At 45.4% G+C, this 21131-nt stretch overlaps 1 protein-coding gene and 1 long non-coding RNA gene across 3 annotated transcripts; one reads left to right on the top strand and one right to left on the bottom strand.

The window, feature by feature from the left end:
- Positions 1 to 5978: 5978 nt before the first annotated feature.
- LOC115597945 lies at positions 5979 to 7685 on the bottom strand. Of its 2 annotated transcripts, XR_003987286.1 has the most exons (4): positions 7540 to 7685; positions 6694 to 6801; positions 6366 to 6541; positions 5979 to 6259 (listed from the first exon to the last, which is right to left on the bottom strand). It is a non-coding gene; the product is annotated as an uncharacterized LOC115597945 (long non-coding RNA). The 2 variants fall into 2 exon arrangements; XR_003987285.1 differs by having other exon boundaries at positions 5979 to 6541.
- C2H8orf76 (chromosome 2 C8orf76 homolog) lies at positions 7140 to 15115 on the top strand. Its single transcript, XM_030446365.1, has 6 exons — positions 7140 to 7366; positions 7462 to 7557; positions 10503 to 10646; positions 11437 to 11954; positions 13561 to 13693; positions 14832 to 15115. Exons 1-6 carry the CDS (start codon positions 7253 to 7255, stop codon positions 15036 to 15038), a joined length of 1212 nt encoding a protein of 403 aa, XP_030302225.1. The 5' UTR covers positions 7140 to 7252; the 3' UTR covers positions 15039 to 15115.
- Positions 15116 to 21131: the final 6016 nt, after the last annotated feature.

The raw sequence follows: 21131 nt of genomic DNA, 5'->3' as shown, positions 1-21131 counted from the left end.
ATAAGGGGGGAAAAAATGTTTATTCAAGAATCCATCAGCTAATGAGGAAGTTATGAAAAGCCCCGAATTATGCACGCAGTCACCTTTTTACCTTTTTTGTTAACAGTGTTACCAGTGATTCTGAAATGCTGCAATTCAATTGGTATTTTCACAAGAGACCAGCTGGCCCTGTGCGTGGCTTCCCATCTCTCAGCCTCCTCTTCCCAGCCCCTTCCATCTTCTACTTGTTTTCATAACAATATTGTCAACTATTGTTTTTAAGAATTTAAAATACAAAGCCACTCTGTGCACTGCCTTATTTTTCTTTTTATGCCAGAAAGCCCCCTCTAGAATGATGTTAAATTGCTCCCTCTGGGCTTGGTGTTGCTTTGAAACATTGCTGGTGTTGGTCTTCAGTCTGTCAGATGGTGTTTTCTAACATTTTTGGTTGTTAAATGACTTGTTGCACTTCAAATACTGCAAAATGAAATCTTCAAATAGCCTTATATGTTTCTTCTGCAATAACATTGAACTATTAGCATTTTGACTAATTCCTCTCCCATGTGTGTTTCTTTACAGGCTCAGTGCTGAGCTGATGTTCATTACCTTAAAACACTGATTTGGCAGAAGAAAGAAAATGCAGAAAAAGAGAATGAAATTGTGTTTCCCACCTAGTTGATTTGTGGCTTTGGGTGAAAATAAAGTTCAGTGTTGGCAGAAATTCTCCTAGCCATCTTCAGTTTTCCTAAATAAAAGCCAAATAGGAAAAAGCATAATTGCAGGGAAGCCTGTCCTAAGGGACTAACATGGAAGAAGGCCCTAAAAATAATCTCTAATAATGACATGTTCTGAGTCAAAGGAGATGGTGCAAATAATGCTACAACTGCAACTGCTCTCAGTCCTGCAATTTCATTCCAGTAGCTGTCCAAAGCCTCCAGGTGAAGTCCAGCTGCAAGCATTGCTGTGCAAGCATTACATTCTGGTTCAGAGCAGAAACAGAGGCCCATGGAAGCCCTGGTATGGAGCTGGTTCATCATTTTGTTTCATGCCACCCCAAAGTTAAAGACTACATTGCTGACGTATGCTTTACAGTGTTCTTTGCTCTAGATACATTTCACTTGCAATGATTCGGGAAAGGGAGCAATTGTGGGCAAAATCCATTCTTGATTTCTGCATTTTGTTTGCATTTCTTCATTGAGTAGTGCTCTCCCTCTGCTTCACCTCATGTTTTCTGTGGGCACTGGTACTTGTACAAGGCAAACACAAAGCCATAGAAACTACATTTAATCGTTTCCACTGGTCCTTTCCAACAGTGCAAAAGCTGCATGGGAAATGAGGTACTGGAGAATCAACAAGCAGATTGGCTCTTTCCCTTGTGGAGGCAGCCTCCCCTGCCAGCCTCCATGTTGTACAGGAGTGTAGGGCTGGAAAAGCTCAGGAGTTGTGTGGGGCAGTCAAGGGCAGTCACGAAGCCCTGGGTATGTTTCTTCAACATAGTCTTATTTTTCCTAATTCTTAAGGTTTGTTTTTGTTTGTTCTTGCAGGATAGCAGTATTTTAGGAAGTGATTTTATTACAGTAGAAGTCCACAGCAGCCAAGGCTGATGAATTGGTGTCCTAGAGCAGTTGCTACCAGTGCTACATAGTCCTTCTCAGTCCTGAAAACTTTACAGTAGCAAAGTTTTAACCTGGAGAGGTACTGAATCTGCTGTGGTCTCCATGGCCAGGTTTCATCATGGGTAGCAATTAAGCAACAAGCATAACTGCAGCCAGAGGAAGTTAATGAGTTTTCAGATAAACTGATAAAACTGACAAAAAGGGCATAGAAAGCGGCATACAAACTTCCCCATGCCTGATGATGAGTCTTGGGGTTTTTTCCCAGCTAGACCAGTGGATTGGAGATACCACCCTTTAGGCTTGGATCCACAGACCATTAACTTGCAGCCCCAAATGCTTGTAGTGAATTAGTTCAGATACATGATTCACATCAGCACTGCAGATGTGCAGGGCTGCACAGGAAGCATTCTGTAGGATTTTCCCTGGCACCTGATCATCTTTCTTTCCAGAAAGCTTTTTTCCTCTCCTCAAATTCATTTTGGTAAAACCCAAGGGTGTGCTCATTCTGTTCCATCATTTATCTTACTAGACAGAAAATAATTGTGAAGCCCATTAATAGCTGAACACATCTCTGTGTAGTGCACCCTTTTGGCAATAAAGAATTTATTTGGTTTTGTGAGGCCTGAGGGGGAAGGATTGTAGCCTGGTTAATGTGGCTTGCCAGGGGGTTGAAAGGTTGTGCTGTCTTAAGGTAGAACAGGAAAATGATCCATGTTTTGTAGGATGTTTTATCTGTCCTAAGGACCCCTAAAAAGCTTATGGCACCGACGAACAATTCTTACTCCTTGATTTCTATGATGCACAACCCCTCACCTTCCCACACCTTTTTGATGAGTCTTACTAGAGCTGAGGGGGTGGCTTGCTAATTTACAAAGGGAGTGGATTCCATGGTTTTACTCTTCTGAGTGATGAGAAAGCAAAAGGATAATCCCTGCCCACTGGACTCAGGGGCTGGTTGGAGCTGACTCTGTCTCCCCCTCCCCTGTCACCTTTTCCTCCCAGGCTCTTTGCCTGGTGCTCTTCAGCTCAGCTGTTGCTCTCTGTGCTCTCATGCTGACACTGCTTTGGTTTCAGTGCACTCATCTCTCACAGTGCTTGACTGTGCAGGAGCCCTTTCTCTCTTTAGGAGTAGTTAACCATGTTAGTTCCTGCATCTGCATTTGCTGAGCCTGGATTGAGCAGTAGTTCCCTCAACTAACTTGAGATGGATGGAGGTTCACTGCAGTTTTGCCAGCACTCCCTCAAAGATGCGCTGAGTTCAAGATACGTGTTCTTTTCCCAAAATGTCAGTGGCTTCTGAGAGCTTTTGTTCAGGGGGTCAGTCTTTTACCACCCTCAGTGTAACAACTTACTGTTCAAGGAGGATTGTTCTTGAGCTCTGCAGTTGCATCTCAAACCATCATAATAAGATTTGCTACAGATCAGCTGAGCTTGTCAGAACCTCCACTGCAGTTTTGTCATAGTGATAACATCTGTATACTCTTAGCCATGATACCTTACTTATACTACCCTCCCACCTTAGTCATGGACAATATCCCCTTATGTGTGACATATACAAAAAGGGTGACAGATGGTCTCTGCTGTAAAGAACTGCCATCTAAATAGAAGGCCAGAGTCAGCAGATAAAGAGCTGCTCCTCTTTTCACAAACACGTTTAGGGAAGAGCCTACATTAAGACTGTTAAAAAAGAAAACTAATCTTCCCTCAAGGTATGAATATTTCACAATGTCTGGAAAAATCCTGCCCTCTGGAAAAATCCACTTCATGATCACCCATCCTTTGAGGAATGTTGCCTTTGGGTCTTACTGCTTTCTTCACTGCAGGCAGCTCTCTTGCTTTGAGGAGGGAACTTGTCTCTTGCTTTCTTCCAAGGGCAGCCCCTCTCCAGCAAATTAAAAAAAGCAATAAACCAGGCAAGAGCTGCATTATTCTTTAGCCAATGTGTGTGGGCAGTGCCTACCAAGCTCAGGCCCTATTTGCTGACTGAGGTTTCTTGTTTCTGCTGTGTGTGCTTGAAAGTCCCTGAAACCTTTGTGGTGTGCATTCTCCTGGCACAAGGGTGGCCAGGCTGTGGCGAGGACCCATGGAGGCTATCACAATACAAGTAATAATAACTTCAGTAACTAAAGAAACGCTGGGGGAGAACTCTTCTGCTTTAATTTTGCCTCACAGTAGTCTGGGAAGGAGGGAGGAGAAGAAGAAGGGCTGTCAGGATTCAGACAAGCTCTGTCTGCCACGCTGTATTTTCTTTTCCTGGCCAAAAGGCTTAGGCAGTAGGGCAGTGTGACAAATTCCTGCCTATCACATGAGCTGTCTTCACCACCCAGGGTTTTTCTGGGCTCACCCTGCAGGATGATGAAGCACACCAGCCTGCTTCCTGTTCACCAAGGTTGTTTATATGGAAATACAGACATTTCTCTGTTCCTGTTTCACAGATTTGCCACAGTGGGAAAAGACCTCCAAGATCGCTGTGTCCAGCTCTCAACACCAATACCACCCCCCCCCCTCTAAAATATAATATATGTATCCATATCTGTATCACCCAGTAGAGCATGTCCCCAAGTGCCTCATCTACACATTTTTAAATACTTCCAAGGATGGTGACTACATCACCTCGCTGGGCAGCCCGTTTCAATGCCTGACTACTCTACTAGTAAAGAAATTCTTCCTCAGATCTAGTCTAAACCTCCTCTGGTGCAACTTCAGGCCATTTATTCCAGTCCTGTCATTATTCACTTGAGACAAGAGGGCAGCACCCACCTCCCTACAACCTCCTTTCAAGTAGAGAGCAATAAGGTCTCCTCCCAGCCTCCTCTTTGCCAAACGAAACATTCCCAATTCCCCCAGCCTCTCCTCACAAAGCTTGTTCTCCAGACCTTCCACTAACTTGACTGCTCATCTCAGAACTCTCTCCAGCACCTCAGTGTCTTCCTTGAAGTGAGGGGCCCAGCTGAGCAGAGGAGCACAATCACTTCCCTTCTGCTGCTGGCCTCATTACCCCTGATACAAGCCAGGATGCTGTTGGCCTTCCTGGCCACCTGGGCACGCTGCTGCCTCATATTCAGCCACCTGCCAACCAGCACCCCAGGTCCTGGGGGTGTTGGCATCTTTCCAGCCATCCCTCCCCAACCCTGTAGCATTGCCCGGGGTTGTTGTGACCAAAGTGCAGGACCTGGCACTTGGCCTTGTTAAACCTCATTTTACTGCCCTTGGCCCACTGGTCCAGCCTGTCCAGGTCCCTTTGCAGAGCCTTCCTACCCTCAAGCAGATCAACTTGCCCACCTAACTTGGTGTTGTCTGCAAACTTACTAAGGAAGCCTTCAATCTCCTCATATAGACTCATTAATGAAGATACTGAACAGAACCAGCCCCAGACTGAGCCTGGGGGAACACCACTGGTAGTTGGTGGCCAACTGGATTTAACTGTTGACTGCAGCTCTCTGGGCCCTGCCATGCAGCCAGTTTCTAACCCAATAAAGAGTATACATTAGAAACTGGCTACATGGCAGGGCCCAGAGAGTTGCAGTCAATGGAGTTAACTCCCTCCATGGAGCTGAAGCTGGGTCACAGCACCTCACTGCAGGAGCAAAGAGGAATGCTCCTGTCAGTAACTTTGCTGATGTACAGGAGCTTGATTGGTGACCACAACTTACTGGATCCCATTTATTTATTGGGCTGATCCTCCTACACTGAGCCAGTGGCTTAGGCTGGTGGTGGAATAAGGCCTTGGCTGCCTTTAGGAAGTTCCATCTCTGGATTATTTTTAATCCCAAAAGCTGCCTACATAGAGCAGCTGCACCAGTGCAGGCTCTTACAGATACTGTGTATCTCTGAGGCCCCTGGAAGCTGCCTCTTCCAGAGCTGTTGTTTTCTCCTGCATAAAGCCAAGGCTAACAGCATCACGCAAGTCATGCCTTGCAAACTCAGGCAAACAGCTTAAGTACAGTGAGAGTATGTATCCTGGCAGCTACACTGATGACTCGGGTCTTAGGGGAGAAATGGATCCTGACAAAAGCACAGGAATTTCCTTAAGTTGCATTTTTTTTATTTCTGTAACTAAGACACGAGGAGCCTTTTAAATGTTGGCAGGGAAAGAGGAGATCCAGGCAAGGGAGGAAAGGAGAGGCAATATTATGCCTATGACTGAAACTATGCAGTCAGCTGCTGGGCACCCTGTGTGGTGCTCAGGAATTGCTGCTCTCCTATCACTGATTCACCAGCCAAAGGCATTCTCTGCACTGCAACACTCACCTTGGTATCCTCAGAGCCAGCACTGCTGAAACCCCCAGCCCTGGAGGACTCTGCAATCCAAGCTGGCAGCCAACTGCTGTGCTGGGATTTGCCCCTGGGAGTGCCTTGCTCTTTGTGTTTTACTTTGAGCTGCGGCCACATTTCACTTTAATTACTCTTTTTTGTTTGTTTGTTTGTTTTTTCTTCTTTTTGAGTTGCTCTTAATCGTCCTGATGGATTTTCATGCTTTGCTCATTAGACTGGTGTGCTGCAGCATTGCAAAGCAGTGCTTTGGACTCAGAAGTTGTTCTGGTATTGATAGGCTCGTTAATTAATTTTTCATTTTTAAGGAAGTACAAGGATGACTTTTTGGCTCACCTCCAAACCTGCATGGAGATTACATGGGACAAAATGGACCCTTCTGGATGAATGCACTGGAAGGGGAGAGAAAGGAAGCAGCACTGTAGTACAATTACAGCTCGTTCTGTGCACAGCAGTATCATGAGGCAGTGTACACAGCTAGAGTAGCTGCAGTTTCACCTTGGTGCTCCTAATGATCAAGAGTGTGCCTGAGAGTCTTTACTTCTTGACAAAGCTTGAGGATCAGTATTCACTTTGTCATGCCTCCTTTTCTCATAGCACAGTGTAGAGGACTTTGGAAAACCCTGACTTGGAAAGCCTGAGACTTGACAAATTTCCTTTTCTTCCGGGCAAGGCTGAAATCAAATGGAAAACTTAATGAATTACATTCCCATCCACCTCTGCACAGACACTGCACCAAGACACTAGCAGAAAAACTCCACAGTTATGCAATTAATTTATCAAAGCACGGGACACTTTGGTTCATGGATTTGTTACAGGATCTTACATTTCCTTTACTCTGAATCACGACTGAACTCCTCGCCAGAGCCGGGGAGCTGCGACGGCCCTGGAGCTCATCCGGCGGTGCAATCTGCGCCCTTTCCCCACTCACCTCCTAAAACCAAGGGGCAAACACCAGAAAGGAGGAGTTACAAGCTGCCCCGAAGCGGTACCTTCCCCGAGGCAAGACCGGCGGCGCCCAAGCTGCCCCCGATTCCGGTCCGTGCCCCGGCCTGGCGGGGGCGGTTTGGCCAAAGGACTGCACTACCGCAGCAGCACGGAGTTACGGGGGGCGGGGCGAGGCCTTCGGGGGTTGCTCGCTTCAGGCACCCGGCGAGCAGGGCCGAGGGGATCAGAGGCCGGGGAGCGGCGGTGGGGACTGCAGCTCCGCTCCACACGGCCCTGCCTGAAATGGTGGCAGCCAGGTCGGGGCCGCTCTAGCCCGCGCCGCCCCTAACTCGGTGCCCCTCGGAGGTCGGTCTCCGCGGCGCCGCGTCCTTCTGTGGTCCTCCTGGAGGGGCGGCCCGGCAGGGGGCGCGCTGCCGCTGTCGGTGCGGAGCGGCGGGATGGAGCCGCTGCTGGGATGGCGGTTCGAGGAGTCCCTCTTCGCCCCCAGCCGGGAGCGGGGCCCGGGCGGCGGGGCCGGGCCGACCCCCGGCGCGAAGCACTGCGAGCCCTGTGTGAGGAGCCGGGGGCGGCGGGGGCCGGGAGGGTGGGCTAGGGGCGGCGGGGGCGGCTCCGACCCCCTACCAACAGGTTGGTGCTGTTCCCGCAGTGGTTTTGCGGCGCGGCGGGCGGCGGGGAAGGCGCCGAGGAGCTCACGGCCAGCAAGTTCATGGCGGACTGGGCCTACCGGCAGCGGGAGTTTGAGGTATTCCTGGAGCCTGCACCGCTGCAGCTCCGCCTGGGCCCTGGTCGGTGGAATCTGTGGGTTGTGGTGAACCTGTGGTTCCCGGTGTGCTGGGTGAAAGTGTGTACTTATATAAAAACCCGCCGGCCGGGGCATAGCCTGGAGGTGCTGGAGGCTGTGGCACAGCTCCGCCCAGCTTGGTGGCTCCTGGTTTGTGCCAGAGCACGGTAACCCCACAGATAGTGACAGGGATCCTGCTGACAGAGCTGTGGTCAGGCCAGCATCGATATCTGTGTTCTGTCAGGCTCCCCCGGCCGGGTGTCAGCTACCCAGGAGTAAGCATGGAGTCAGTGTAAAGGGGACAGAAATGCTGCTCCGCACCCGGAGCTGATCCGGATCGGATTTGCGCATCTGAGCTGTTCAGTAATAAGCAGAATAGGTGTTTGTGGCCGTGGATGTCATGGTCAGCATGTGGATTTCTCTGATAATGCCAGGTCCCCCAGAGGCTGTCAGGTCGCTGGCAACCAGCTGGCTGCTGCTCACCTTTCTCAGAGCTCCCCCCATCGTCAAGTGAAAGCTGGCTTGAGCTGTCAGGCTCCTAACAGATGGCTCATGAGCCTCAGCATTAATTGTCTCACCCCTCCTCTGCTTCCCTGCTCTCTGAATGGCTGGTTGTACCTTTAAGGTCTATTTATGTTCCTTGTTTATGTTCCTGCCTGCTGTAGTCCTAGACCCTGTCCTCACTACTTGCCTTCTGAGCCCAGTTCCTAATCATCAATGCGCTTTTTCCCCTCTCGAGTTTTTTGCCTAGTTGCAGAATCTGGTCTTTTGTTACTTTGTTTCTGGGCTGAAGTTACCTGCTTCTGCTCGTTTCAGCTGCAATAGCTTCCTGTTCCAGGCTGTGGTTTGCATTGCAGGATCCCTGATTACAAACCCCTCAGGCTAACTTCTAACTCGACACCTTTTGCCTTGCCCATTGGATGTGGGGATCTTTTTGTACCTCAGTTGGCACTGACTTCTGCTTCTTAATGTTATTGCAGCCCTACTGTTGCCTTGTCTATTCCTGACACGCTTTCCTGTCTCAACTGAGACACCCTAAAGAGGTTTATAGAATCATAGAATCATAGAATTGACCAGGTTGGAAGGGACCTCAGAGATCATCAAGTCCAACCCTTGATCCACTACTGCTGCAGTTACCAGACCATGGCACTGAGTGCCACATCCAGTCTCTTTTTAAATATCTCCAGACACGGAGAATCCACTACTTCCCTGGGCAGCCCATTCCAATGCCTGATCACCCTCTTAGTAAAGAAATTCTTTCTAATATCCAACCTAAACCTCCCCTGGCACAACTTAAGACCGTGCCCTCTTGTCTTGCTGAGAGTTGCCTGGGAAAAGAGACCAACCCCCCCCGGCTCCAACCTCCTTTCAGGGAGTTGTAGAGAGTGATAAAGTCTCCTCTGAGCCTCCTCTTCTCCAGGCTGAACAGCCCCAGCTCTCTCAGCCTCTTCTAGAAGTGCTTTCAGAAGAGAGATGCCTCAGGCTGTGGTCAGACATGGCTGCTTACCATCAGGAAGAGCAGATTGCACCTTGCTGTCTGCTGTGGTGCCCTCTCAGGAGAGAATGACACCCCCTCAGATCTGCTGCTGGAACAGATTGTTTCTCCCTAACCCTTTGCTGCTGCAGTGATCCATGTTAAAGCTGTCTGGCCTCCAGCTTAACTGCTAACCTGGACCTCTGTGACAGAACCATAGTAAGAACTATACTGCACATAAAACTGAAGGTCTGAGAGCACCAAACTTAGGAAGAGTTTGGAAATAAGTAAATTGGAGTAGTAATCTCCTCACTCATTGTGAATACATCAGGCCACTTGATAAGAAATGCCAGCACCACAGTGATCTAAGCTCAGTGCCCATTTTTAGGATGTAGGTGACTGCAGAAGCTGCTTGGGAGTCATAATGCCTGATCTTTACCAGGTTCTGTCCCTTTGTCACATAAGAAGCTGAACAGGGGTTCCTGTAGCCCTCCTCTGATCCATTTTCACCAGTGGCTGCTGCACTCACTGGGCAGATAGGAGCTCCCTCCTCTTTTGCTTGAGAAGGAATGCGAACTTAACAGCAGGGAAGAAAAATATTTTTTAGCCATTTTGCTAGGCAGTGTTTAGGGTGTGTCACCTGGAAGCTTTTTCTGTTAGAACCAATTAAGTTTGCAAGGAATAATTAAATATTAATTTTGAGACATGGGAGGATGAGCACTGCTCTTTATTCTCCTGGTCTGAGCGCTTATATGGAGAAGGAGGAACTGAAGTTCTTAGCTTCACTGCACGCTTAATTTAATGTATTTAAATGTTAATTGGAGTCCTGGTGAGTGCCCTGATCATTAAGCTACAGCAGTTTTGCTCATTCTTGTCCGTTTTTCCTAGCCCAATTAATATTTAATTACTCCATGCAGATTAGAACCACGCTACAGGAACAATGGAGATTCACCTTCCTTGCTGAAGGTGTAGATGTCTGATCATTCATGTAAGGTGAGGTACTTGCTGGTTGAATGTGGAGAATGCCTTGCATTTAAAATGATGTTCCCCAAATTTAGGATGAGTGCTCCGATCACTGAGTTGATTGCTGGAGGAAAGATGCCTTGTGTCACGTATGCCCAGGTTGGTAGATCCCTTCTGGATCAGGGCTCCTGGGAGAGAGGTGCTCAGATGTGTGGTGAATCCTGCCAGGCTTTAAACACGAGTTAGTACTGAGGTTGCTTATCACTGCCTGGACTTGGCTGTGTAGTACTGGGGCCCTCATGTGCTGCTGGCATAGGTGGTAGCTGAGTCTGGAGAAATAAAAATGTGGGCTTCAGCTCCTGAATTCCTTTTGTGACTGTAATCATAAACAGAACGTACTGCCAGGCTTATCTTTGAACTGGAATCTCTCACTGATTTGTTTGGCTTGTCTTTTTGTCAACACCACTAGAAAGCCCTGTGTGAATACTCAAACTGCTTACAACTCCTACCTCCCAGTAACGTTGCAATGAGACGAGATGTCCAAGAGGGCCAGGCTCGGTGTTTGTCTCGCCTAGGAAGGCACCAGGAGGCTCTGGATATTGCAGAAAAAATGGTAATTAATGAAATCTTTCTTTTAGGCTTCGAACGTGAAATATCACCAGCAGTTCTTTTATATGGACCATTTTCTGGAAAAATAATCTGCATGTGTATAATCCTCCAGGATGTTCAGTGCTCAGAGTATTTGGTAAACAGAGGGTAACTGTCACTGCAGATATAATCACTCTTTAGAAATCAGAACACCCTGTACCACAATGAGCTCCCTGTGCAGGGAGGCTGCTAGTCCTGGAAGGGACTAAATATCATGCTCTGCCAGGCAGAATTAATGCAATGTAATAGGAATTATAAGAAAGTGGATAAATGAGTTCTTAAATCTTTCCATTATAAAAATGATGGTTCAAAACTGCCTTTTATTTCCATATACTCCCTGCCAAACTGCCACCAAGAAAGGTGTCTGTCCAGAAACTGAGTTTTTCTCATGAAGGAAAAAGTCCCGAGGCTCTGAAGTCTGCTAGAATTTTACTACTGCTGTTTTATTTTATATAAAAGGTGTTTATACTGCAAAGAAGGGCAGTGGTATAGAACTCTGAATGCAAATGAACAAGTGGCAGCATTCAGGGCCTTCTTGCCTTTCAGACTGGGACAAGACAGCTGGAGCCAGTGCTGTCAGCTTAGTCATGCATGCTCTGAGTCACGTTGTATCATGTAAAATTAAAAGCACAGTTTTGCACGATTTAAAAATCGCTTTCAGACTTGTGTTTCATTATTCAGGGACACGTTTTCTTAGGCTCTGATGGATGATTCTGTTCTACTCCTCTTTCTAATCTATTATCTCTCGTTTCTAGAGAAACAGTGCTACAAACACAGATCACTTAACAACAGTTCTCAACCTGCAGTTTGCCATTTATCAGGGTCTAGAAAACATAGGAAGAAAAATTATGTGTCTGCAGCAACTGATCTGCTTACATTCTTTCAACCCTTGGTACTGGAAGTTACTTGCTGAAGCTTATATGAGCCTTTTACAGAGTTCCTCTCCAGCAGTCATTCCAGAAACAAACTCTTATCAGTCTGAAGAGGTTAGTGTCAGTGATAGTAGTTTCAAAACGTCAGCTGAAAGAGAGGCTAATCTGCAGCCTCACAAGTCAGACTGTGAGAAGGAAGACCCTTGCTCAGGCTTTGCTTCAGAAACAAAGAGGGAGAATGCAGTGCCTTGCAAGAGCAGCCAAGCTGTAAAAGAATTCCTCTGTGCTTCAGAAGAACTGGAAAGGACGGATGAAGGGAAATGCACAGCCTCTGAGTCTGGGGAGCAGAACATATCAAAGAAAGCTGGAACAAAGGCATGTGCATCGTTTATCAGAGCAAGGTAACTAAATGTATTTTTAGAATAGTGTTAACTTCTTCCACTGAGAACAATTTAAAGCATAATTTTCCCATCCCTAATATTACCGGTTTATATTTTCAATTAAAATGTTTGTTTCAGCATTGGAAATGCTAACTTAGAATCACCCTGCTATTGCTTCAGATCTAAAAAAGCAAAATCCACTGGCATGGTAGCTGTGAACAACCTGAATCTGAGTGGAAAGAGTCATGCACTGTTGAGAAACACAGTGTTTTTTTAATGACCTTATTATATGAATCTTTTCAAATAATTATATACAACAGGCTATTAGAGCATGGCTGCTTCCTGGTTTGGTATTAAAGATGCAGCAGCAGAAGTGCCCCAAAGGGATGGCCAGCCAGTCTTCCTTCTGCAAGTGCCACCTGTCTTATTTGCTTGAAGCCTCATGCTTGAGTGCAAGTGTATTTTATAATAGTGCCCTGATCTGCATAATGGCTGAGGCTGAAAAGTGAACTCTGTGACTGCTGATCGACAGGGCTGCATTAAAATGCTCTTTCCATTTTTTACCTCTCTTCCTAAACCTCTTGCACTCAAGAAAAATCACAAAGCATAATCTCAACAGGATAATTAGGAACTGGTTTTGTTAAAATAGATTAGATTTCCCCCCTGCCTTGCCTCTTGATGATGTATTAGTCACCAAACATATTTAGAGCCACTTTACGAACTTCCAAAAATGTTTACAGAGAACACTGTATAACTGCCCTCTTAGGGCAAGACTTAAATATTTTAAAGAATACAGTAGATTTTAACTGTTCCCAGACTAAGAGATGATGACTTTAATTGCTACTTGGGAGAAGTTAATGGATTTAGTACTGATATTGAATGTAAAAACTACATTCAAATTGAAATAATTTGTGTTGCTTGTTTCTGTGTGTATGCTTCAGCATTGAAAAAATTATAAATTGTGGGATTTTCTTGCTTGGCTACCCAGTTTCACAGAGTGTCACTGTGATTTACATTTACAGATAGACTTCTCCTGGGTAAGGATCTCCCCTGCCCAGGGCTTTTGCATTAAAAAGCTTGTCTAATATTTTCAGGTCTGTTGGGTTTTGAGATGTGGATGTTGCATGAACATGGGGCACTGCCTTGAGCTGTGATGCAAGATTTTTGAAAATAGTCAATGGTTTGCATGTGTGTGGAGGATATTTGATGTTTGTCTGAACCCCCCAGTTTTCAACTTTTCAGGTTCCAAAGATTGTCATTGCCATGGGCAGAGATAAATGGCTGTGATAAATGAGGATGTGAGACACTTGATGTACTGCAGTTAATGTCAGCAGATCCAAGCTTCACTTTTGAATCCTGTGACCAATGCATGGGGAGAAACAGTTGCTCAAAGCAGTCAGACATTCTTGGCATGTTGTTTTTCAGAAGTGCTTCTCAGTGCTTCTGTCATAGCATGGATATACCATACACATAGCTGATCAATACAGATGTATTAATTTCTCTGCAGTTTCTGCAGCTGGCAAAAGTCAAGAAGAAGGGGTGTTTTTGAAGTACTATATTAGGCTTTAGGTTTGCTAACTTACTCTTTTGCCACTTGTGCCTTTTTTAATTTCCTTTTTCATTTCAGGCTTTTGCTTCAGCTCACCCAGTTGCAACAGGCATCCTTTGCATTAGAGAACAATATGAGAAGTCAAAAAGAAATTGAGGACAAAGTGGCACAGCTTGGTTTCAATGAAGACTCCTTGCTGCTGATGACCAAGGTGAAGGGATGTTTCACTGTGTGCATGTTCTGAGCTATATGTGGGCTGCTTGAGGTACGTGAGCAAGTTCAGGCACAAAGTCCTGCAAGTGTGACATTCCCCTGAGCTAATTAACTGTGTGCCAGGAAGCAAGGTAAATTAGCTGGGGTGGTAATGAGTTATCCGGAACTGACAGTGATGCCTGTGTAGTGCTGGCTTGTGTCATGCAGGTGTATCTCTGTTCTGCTGAGTTTTCTCCTTTCAGGAATGATCAGGGTTGTTAAGTTTCTCATTGGACTTGTATTTGCAGATGCATCATCACTGCGCATTTCCTGAGATAGGGAGTTTATCTCAGGAGTTTCAGATGCCACAAAGTGAATCACAAGTATGAAATGGAAGTGGAGATTGCTTTGATGGCCACAGTACTATTAAGCATTCCATAGAAATTATTAAGCATTTTCAGAAAAAGCCAGAGACATCCTCTTACATGATTTCTTTGTTTCATGTAGTGGGTTCTAGTTTTAAAGACATAGAAAGGAAGAGAATAACATTACAAGACTTCATTCATATAGAATCAGCATTTTTAGGGCTATTTATAGAGATTCAGACCTTTGACTTAAGGAACAGAAGAAAGCCAGGAAGACTGTAACTTTGGTGTCAGTATTAAAGCTCTAAGGGAGTAAGGGTGAGGCCATTCCCGGGCTGGCAAGCAGTCTTGTGGGATTTAATCCGTAAGAGGGCAGTAGCATGCAAACTATCTCAGGTTTTCAAAAGGTTGGGAAAAGAAACTTCACTCCTTGCTTCCCTTGGTCCCACACACCCCAGGAAGAGATCAGTATTGGTGCTGTTGCAAGGTGGGCACTGAATGCAGAGATGGTGTTGCGATTCCTGCTGCTGCTCTGTAAAAATCTCCCTGTCCAAGCACAGCCAGAAGCTGGGTGGGGTTGTGCAGCTGGGAAGCTTTGACTCTGAGTTCTGCCTGTTCACTGAGGAATGCAGCAGACAGTGAGCTGGATCGTGACTTGGAAGCTTCTCCTGGCCAGCATGTGGTTTATGTTTCAAGAACTTTTCTTCTAAAAATCTGCTACTAATGTCATATTTGCTTTTTTTCCTTCACGAGTTATTTTCTTGTTTTCCATCTTTCTTACTCTGTTTGCAGGTTATGGGCCAGGATCTTGTACCAGAAAAACTGAAAGAAGAATTTCAGGGTGAGGTAAAATGCATAGGCCCTTCAGCACTGTCATCATTGGTAACTGCATCAGCCACAGAGTTTGAAATCAAGTGGTTCAGTAATCTCCAAGATGATTTATGTCACTGTGACAGGCAATTCTGTTCAGATATGTATCTCTCACCTTCTGTATCTTGAATGTTTTATTGTGTTTATTCTCACATCTCCAAATGATTATGAAACGACATGTGCAATAAAGTTCATATTACATTTTTTAAGAATTCATATTGTATGTCTTTTAAGAAAACATAAATCTTTGCTCTGAAACAAACACCTCCTAATTTTCTCACTGATTTTGTTTGTATTTAAGATCATAAGGATTGCAGTATAGAATTGAGCTTTCACTCTGTCTTTCAGGGGTAGCTTTCTATCATAAACCCCACTGTATTGTGCTTGAGGTGCCCATGATTATTTGGAGCCTGTGATGCTGGTGGGATGAAAGTCTTTCTTGATAATATCCAGTCTGAAAGTTCTTTGGTATCAAATTCTATGTTGTTGCGTTTAGAGCCATGAAATTACCCATTTCTTTTTTTTTCTGTTAATTTTTTTATTTCTTGATTATTTGACATTATAGTGACTTCCTGTTCAGAGCTGGATAGTTGGAAATCTTGGATATATTTATACCAATAAATTGTCAACAATTCTCTATGTCTGTAGGAAAAAAATCTAAATGGTCAATATTTAACTTAGAACCAAAAGGAGATTTTTGTTCTTGAAAGCTGAGTGGTTTTGCAGGCAGAGAACTAGCTGTAGTTTTGTCCTCAGTGTGCTTAGATGAGTGAGAAGAAAGACTTGCTGGTGTTTATATGTACTGAGGAGTGCTTAGTCAGACCATCCTTTGTAAAACCCTGCAAGGAAGATCTTTGCTGTGAAAACTGGCAGTGTTGTTTCTGCATCATCCAGCTCCTTATGTTAGGCTTTCAGTTGATGATGACACCACTTTGCTTTACTTTCTGAAGCATCCATGCTATGTGCTTTGGACTTCCACAGAAAAAGGCAGATTGTCCTGTAGGTTCTTTTTCTTGGAATAATTTGCATTTGGGGCAAACAAGGTGTGCTCTTGCTCCATCTTCTCCTGAACAGTGAGACTTGAATTCTTTGTAGCTTTTTGTAAAAGTGCTCTTTCTTTGATGGATGTCACTTAAAATCTCCTAGACATAATCTGGTGTCACTTTTTCTTCATGTTTTCCTGTGTTTTCTTTCTGAAGTAACTAAATAAGTCACAATTGAATGGAAATTCACTATATGTGAATACACTTTGTGCCTGCTGCTTCAAGGTGAGTTTTAAGGCTTTAAGATACAGGTTAGGGAACCTGCCAGTAACGATTGGTGTGTTATAGCCCTCTGCTAAGCTGACTCTAAAACCTCTCCAGAAAAATGGAATATTGCCTTCAGCTGTGTCAAATTAATTCTATTTGATAGTTTGGTGACTTAATGCGATTAAACCCCATCCTGGTCAGCTTGTTATGAAAGATGATGTCTTGGCAAATGCACCTGGATACGCATGAACTCATCATAATGCAGAATGTCTGGTTTAGTCACAGCGTGTGCTTTGCTAGGTGGGACTCTGTGTCTGTGTGTGCTGTGCTGGGATAGCAGTGAAGCCTGCCTGAAGGGCTGGGGGTGCTTTCAAAGCTCACTGGTGATCTAAGTTTTCAGTAGAGACTGTCCATAACGTGCTGCAAATTAATTACAATGTTGGCATCAACAGTAGAATTACAGTCTCACACCAAAGAAATAACAAACATGGAAAGCTGGATGCCAAATATGTCAGCAAAAAACTGGAACAGGGACTTCCCAGATTCTTAAACTTACAGCCATGAGTAGTACATACAAAAGCTATAATTTGTTTTCCACGGCTCTCGGGTAGGTTGAGTGGTAAGACAACAGAAGAAGTTTATATGGCAGCTTCATGAGAACTTGCCAAATGATTTGGCTCCACAGTTTAGTAGAAGTAGCTTTGGAACTACTTTAGCAAAAAATCAAATGCTTGCCAAATGTTGTCATTTTGTGACTGAGATGTCCAAAATACCCAGTGGCTAGCCAAGGTGGCAGGGAGACTTTCTGGTGTGCAGGCAGACTGCTTGACTTGAGGTTGTCCCTTTAGACTGGCAACACAACAGTTAACTCCTCTCTGGCTTCAGGAGAGGAGGGCAAGTGGCAGTTCTTAGGCAGAGGCAGTATTTTCTTAAATTTAACAAAGCAAAAATGTTGTTGCTAGCTACTGCAAAGAAAACAACATGAATGTTGTTCTGAACATGTCCCATAGTTACTGCTCCGAATGACCAGTGTTTATTGCACTGGGGCCATGAGATATTTCTTTGTCCAAGTTGTGCCTGGCCATCTCTCATCCCAGCTACTTCAATTCCTCCTTTTTTGGCCTGCTCCTTGCTTTTTTGGAATGCCACTTCTGACTCCAGTTTTCTCCTTCCGATCATATCTCATGAGGGGCTTTGCATTTCCATATTGCATCTGAATGCCTCATTGTTACTTCTGTGTTCTGCATAATTGTACATCTGCCTCTAATAGATTTCCTCATGTTTTGGCTCTTACAATATTATTATTTGTATTAGAACATGCATCAGTACTCCATGCTGAGGTAAACAGCAAACTTCAGTATTGCAAACTGCAGGTGAGAATTGGTTAAAGGTTCCTGAGGTTTGATTTTGTTATTTTAAACTTGCTGGTGTTACACATGCTTTGGGAAGCACCCTCAGACCCTAGTTCTGATGCTTCTGTTGCTGTGTACAAACACAATTCAATTGTGTCTCTTGCTATTGAGTGTTTAAATCCTGCTGGCTTTGGGGTGAGGGAGGATGTTAGTGCTGGAACTAGTGACATTCACTCAGTTTTCTCCATCACAGAACCATAGAATGGTTTGGGTTGGTGGGAACTGAAGGTGATCACTGAAGGTGATCATCCAGTCCAACCCCCAGCCACCAGCAGGGACATCTTGCACTAGATCAGGTTGCTCAAAGCCCCATGCAGCCTGGCCTTGAGCTTTCTTTATTTTCTTTATTAAGTAATAAAGAAAAGCAAAGGCCACTTGCAGAAGCAAAGGGAAAAAAAAAAGATCCATTCTCTACTTCCCATCAGCAGGTGATGTGCAGGCACTGCCTGGGAATTGGTGCCTCTGTGAAGACAGAGTTTGCTCTGGGAGACAAATTTCCTGAATGACAAATGCCCCCTCCTCTCAGCTTTTATTGCTGGGCACGAGGGTGCATGGTATGGGATATCTGTTTGGTGAGGTAGGGCCAGCTGTCCTGGCTGTGTCCTCCTGGAGAGCCATGGACTTAACAGATTGACCACTCAGTGGATAAAGAGTTGGCTGGCTGGTCACAAAGACTTGGGGTCAATGGTTCAGTGTCCAAGTGGAGGTCAGTGAGAAGTGGTGTTCCCCAAGGGAACGGTTTTGGGAGCAGTTTTGGGACTTTTTTACTGGCAACATGGACAATGACTTTGAGTGCACCCTCAGCAAGTTTGCTGACAAGCAAGCTGTGTGGTGTGTTTGAGATGCTGGAGGGAAGGATGGCCATCCAGGGGGACACTGACAGGCTTGGAGGTGGGGCCATGCTCATTTTACTTTTGTCAGTCTCAGCTCATTTTATTTTTGTCTTTTTTTTTCCTGGGGTGGTGGTGTTTTTCAAATCAAGGGACTTAATTGGCATGGCCTCCCATCACCCCAGGATCATTACAATTCATGTTTGAGTTGCCTTTATCTCAGTGTGATTTTTTCATATCTTGTCTGATTGACAGTGAGGTAAGGGCAGTTCAAATCAAAGGAGAGACATCAAAAAATAACAGTGATAAAGGCAACTGAATCAAGTGTAACCAATAGAATCAAACTACAAAATTTAAAATTTTAGCCAGGGTAAGCACAGCCAGCTAAACCCCAGGCAGGATGCAAGATGGGTGGGAGGACGACTACAAGGAGGTTTTGCTTGGGAAGCTGGGGATCAGGCAGCTGCCCCGCTGCCTCCCAGCCAGTCCCATGGGTCAGCACTGCTGGTTCTGATGTGTGTGTTGTGCAGGTGGGGAAGGAGCTCCAAGGGGTGCAGACTTGCTGGCTCCTGGCATTCCCAGCTGCCTGGGGCTGAGTAGGATGCTGGGGTGGTGGGACACTATGTCTGTAAGCCTCTCAGTTTAAAAAGCAACACCACACACACTCCCCCCTCAAAAAAAGGAAAACCAAAGGCTGATAAAACTCCCCTGCCAGGCAGTGCTCAGCCCCTGCCTCATCTCCCATCACCCCCACCTCCACCCACTAATGAAAGGTGGGGGGCAGGAATGGGCTCCCTGGCAGCCCCCCCTCTGCTGCCTGTGAGGGACTGATCACTGCCAGGAGCTCAGGGCTCCTGTGGTGCTGTGCGGAGCTCTCACTGATGTTCAAGGGCTCTGTGGCTCTCCCTGTGCCTGGGCGGGAGCGGTGGTGTGGTAATGGGTGGTGGGGGAAGTGGTGACAGGGTGCTGTGTGATAGGGAGGAGTGGCCCTGAGCCATGCAGGATCTGCTGCTGGGCAAACTTGTCCTGGTGGAGAAGCATCCAGAGGTCAGCTGGTGGCAGCCACTTGTCCTAGACCTACTGGAAGTGCATATTGCCTGCTCATGTCTGATTTCTTACCCACCAATACCCCAGAGTCCTTCTCTGCAGGGCTGCTCTCAATCCCTTCATCCTCCAGACTCTGTTGATATCTGGAGTTGCCCTGGCCTTGGTGCAGGACCTTGCACTTGGCCTTGTGGAACTTTTCAGTGTTGACATCTGCCCCCCCTTTCCAGCCTGTTCAGGTCCCTCTGGATGCCACCCCTTCCCTCAAGTGAATCAACTGCACCACTCAGCTTCGTGTCATCCACAAAGGTGCTGAGGGAGCACTCTATGGCAGCAGTGTTAATTCCAGCCCTTCCCTTGCAGCAGAGGGACAGAGGATGTCAACATCCTGCCCTCACCTTCCCGACAGGGAGTTCCTGCAGCTGCCTCTTACCACACATTCCCCTCATCACTGAATGATCAAGCTTGTGGGGGCCTGTTAAACTTTGTTGGTTATTTTTGCATAGCGCATTGCTGAAGTTGTACACTCCTACTGCTAGTTTTCTGTCAAAACTGAAATTCCTTTTGTTTTGTGTTCAAGTCAAGCTGTCATCTGAGTTGGACAAGTTGTATCCCTGAGCCAGGGCTGAAATCAGCTCTTCTTAGCTCTCAGTGCTCCCTCTGGGCTATTAGCTTGTCCTTTACCTACTTTTCATTAGCTGTGTAAGCAAACTGTCCTTCCCCCCCAGAGATGTAAAGGTCTCCTCCATGGATTTCATGGGTCATGGCCTGAGGAAATGAAGGATTCAGAGGCAGTGGTCTACAAACTTCTGCCCAATACCCTCTCTGTGCTGCCCCTGTTTGGGCCATAGTGGGGTCAGGGAACTGAACGAAATTCAGAAGAAAAATCTTAATTAGACTGAGAGGACACATATTTATTTCTGTTCCTGTTGGTTTCAGAAGAAACAAAATATGTTTCATCTTCACCTGGACTCTTGACTGTATAGAACTCATTTAGCTTTTAGAAGAGAAGAGAGTGAGCTGCACAAGTCGAGAATATGAAGAAACAATGTTATTCTCAAGTGGATTTTAAGGAAAGTCTTTTATTCAAATGGTTGCCATATTTAGGTGATTAAGTAGAACTGACATAAGAATGAAAATCAGCTTTCCCTTCTCCCCAAAGGATTAAAAAAAATGAGTTGCTATGTACAGAATTTACAGTTATATGCAATAGTTTATTGTTATTCTGGACTCCAGGATTTGATACCACAGATTAAAATGTTTACACCAAAGCTAGAGCAGGATGTGTCTCATCTATACCTTTCCTAATGTTCTGTAAATTTAACCAGAATACTTTCAAAATGATTGCTCCTCCAAGGATAAGAAACTTTCCCCACCTGAGATTTTGTTGCTGCACATAACTTTTATAATCCACAGCCTAAATAATTAAAATGTATTCCTTTTGAGCAGGTGAGAAGTCAGGAAAAATGAGCCAAATGTGCAAATGTGTTTAGGTTTCTGTTTTCTGTTGGAATCATATGAAAGATGATACAAAGCAGGTAAAAAAATTATGAAAAAAATGATGTTGTGAGAAATCAGTAGATGTTAGGCATCTAGTAAGGATCTTTGTTTCATGAGTTTTCATACTGTTTTTTGCCTTTCATTTACAGGCAATTTCATGGTTTTTATAGTTTTCATATGACAGAA

Source organism: Calypte anna, chromosome 2, assembly GCF_003957555.1.
Source record: "Calypte anna isolate BGI_N300 chromosome 2, bCalAnn1_v1.p, whole genome shotgun sequence".
Taxonomy (NCBI): domain Eukaryota; kingdom Metazoa; phylum Chordata; class Aves; order Apodiformes; family Trochilidae; genus Calypte; species Calypte anna.
Note: the sequence above shows the minus strand (reverse complement) of the source record. Positions and strands in the feature narration are given on the sequence as shown.

What these genes read in the sequence shown, in the direction of transcription:
- C2H8orf76 (XM_030446365.1), top strand. Translation starts at nt 7,253, where the DNA reads ATGGAGCCGCTGCTGGGATGGCGGTTCGAGGAGTCCCTCTTCGCCCCC. An exon ending in ACCGGCAGCGGGAGTTTGAG is followed by an intron (nt 7,558 to 10,502) that starts GTATTCCTGGAG and finishes CAACACCACTAG; the next exon opens with AAAGCCCTGTGTGAATACTC. An exon ending in TGGATATTGCAGAAAAAATG is followed by an intron (nt 10,647 to 11,436) that starts GTAATTAATGAA and finishes TCTCGTTTCTAG; the next exon opens with AGAAACAGTGCTACAAACAC.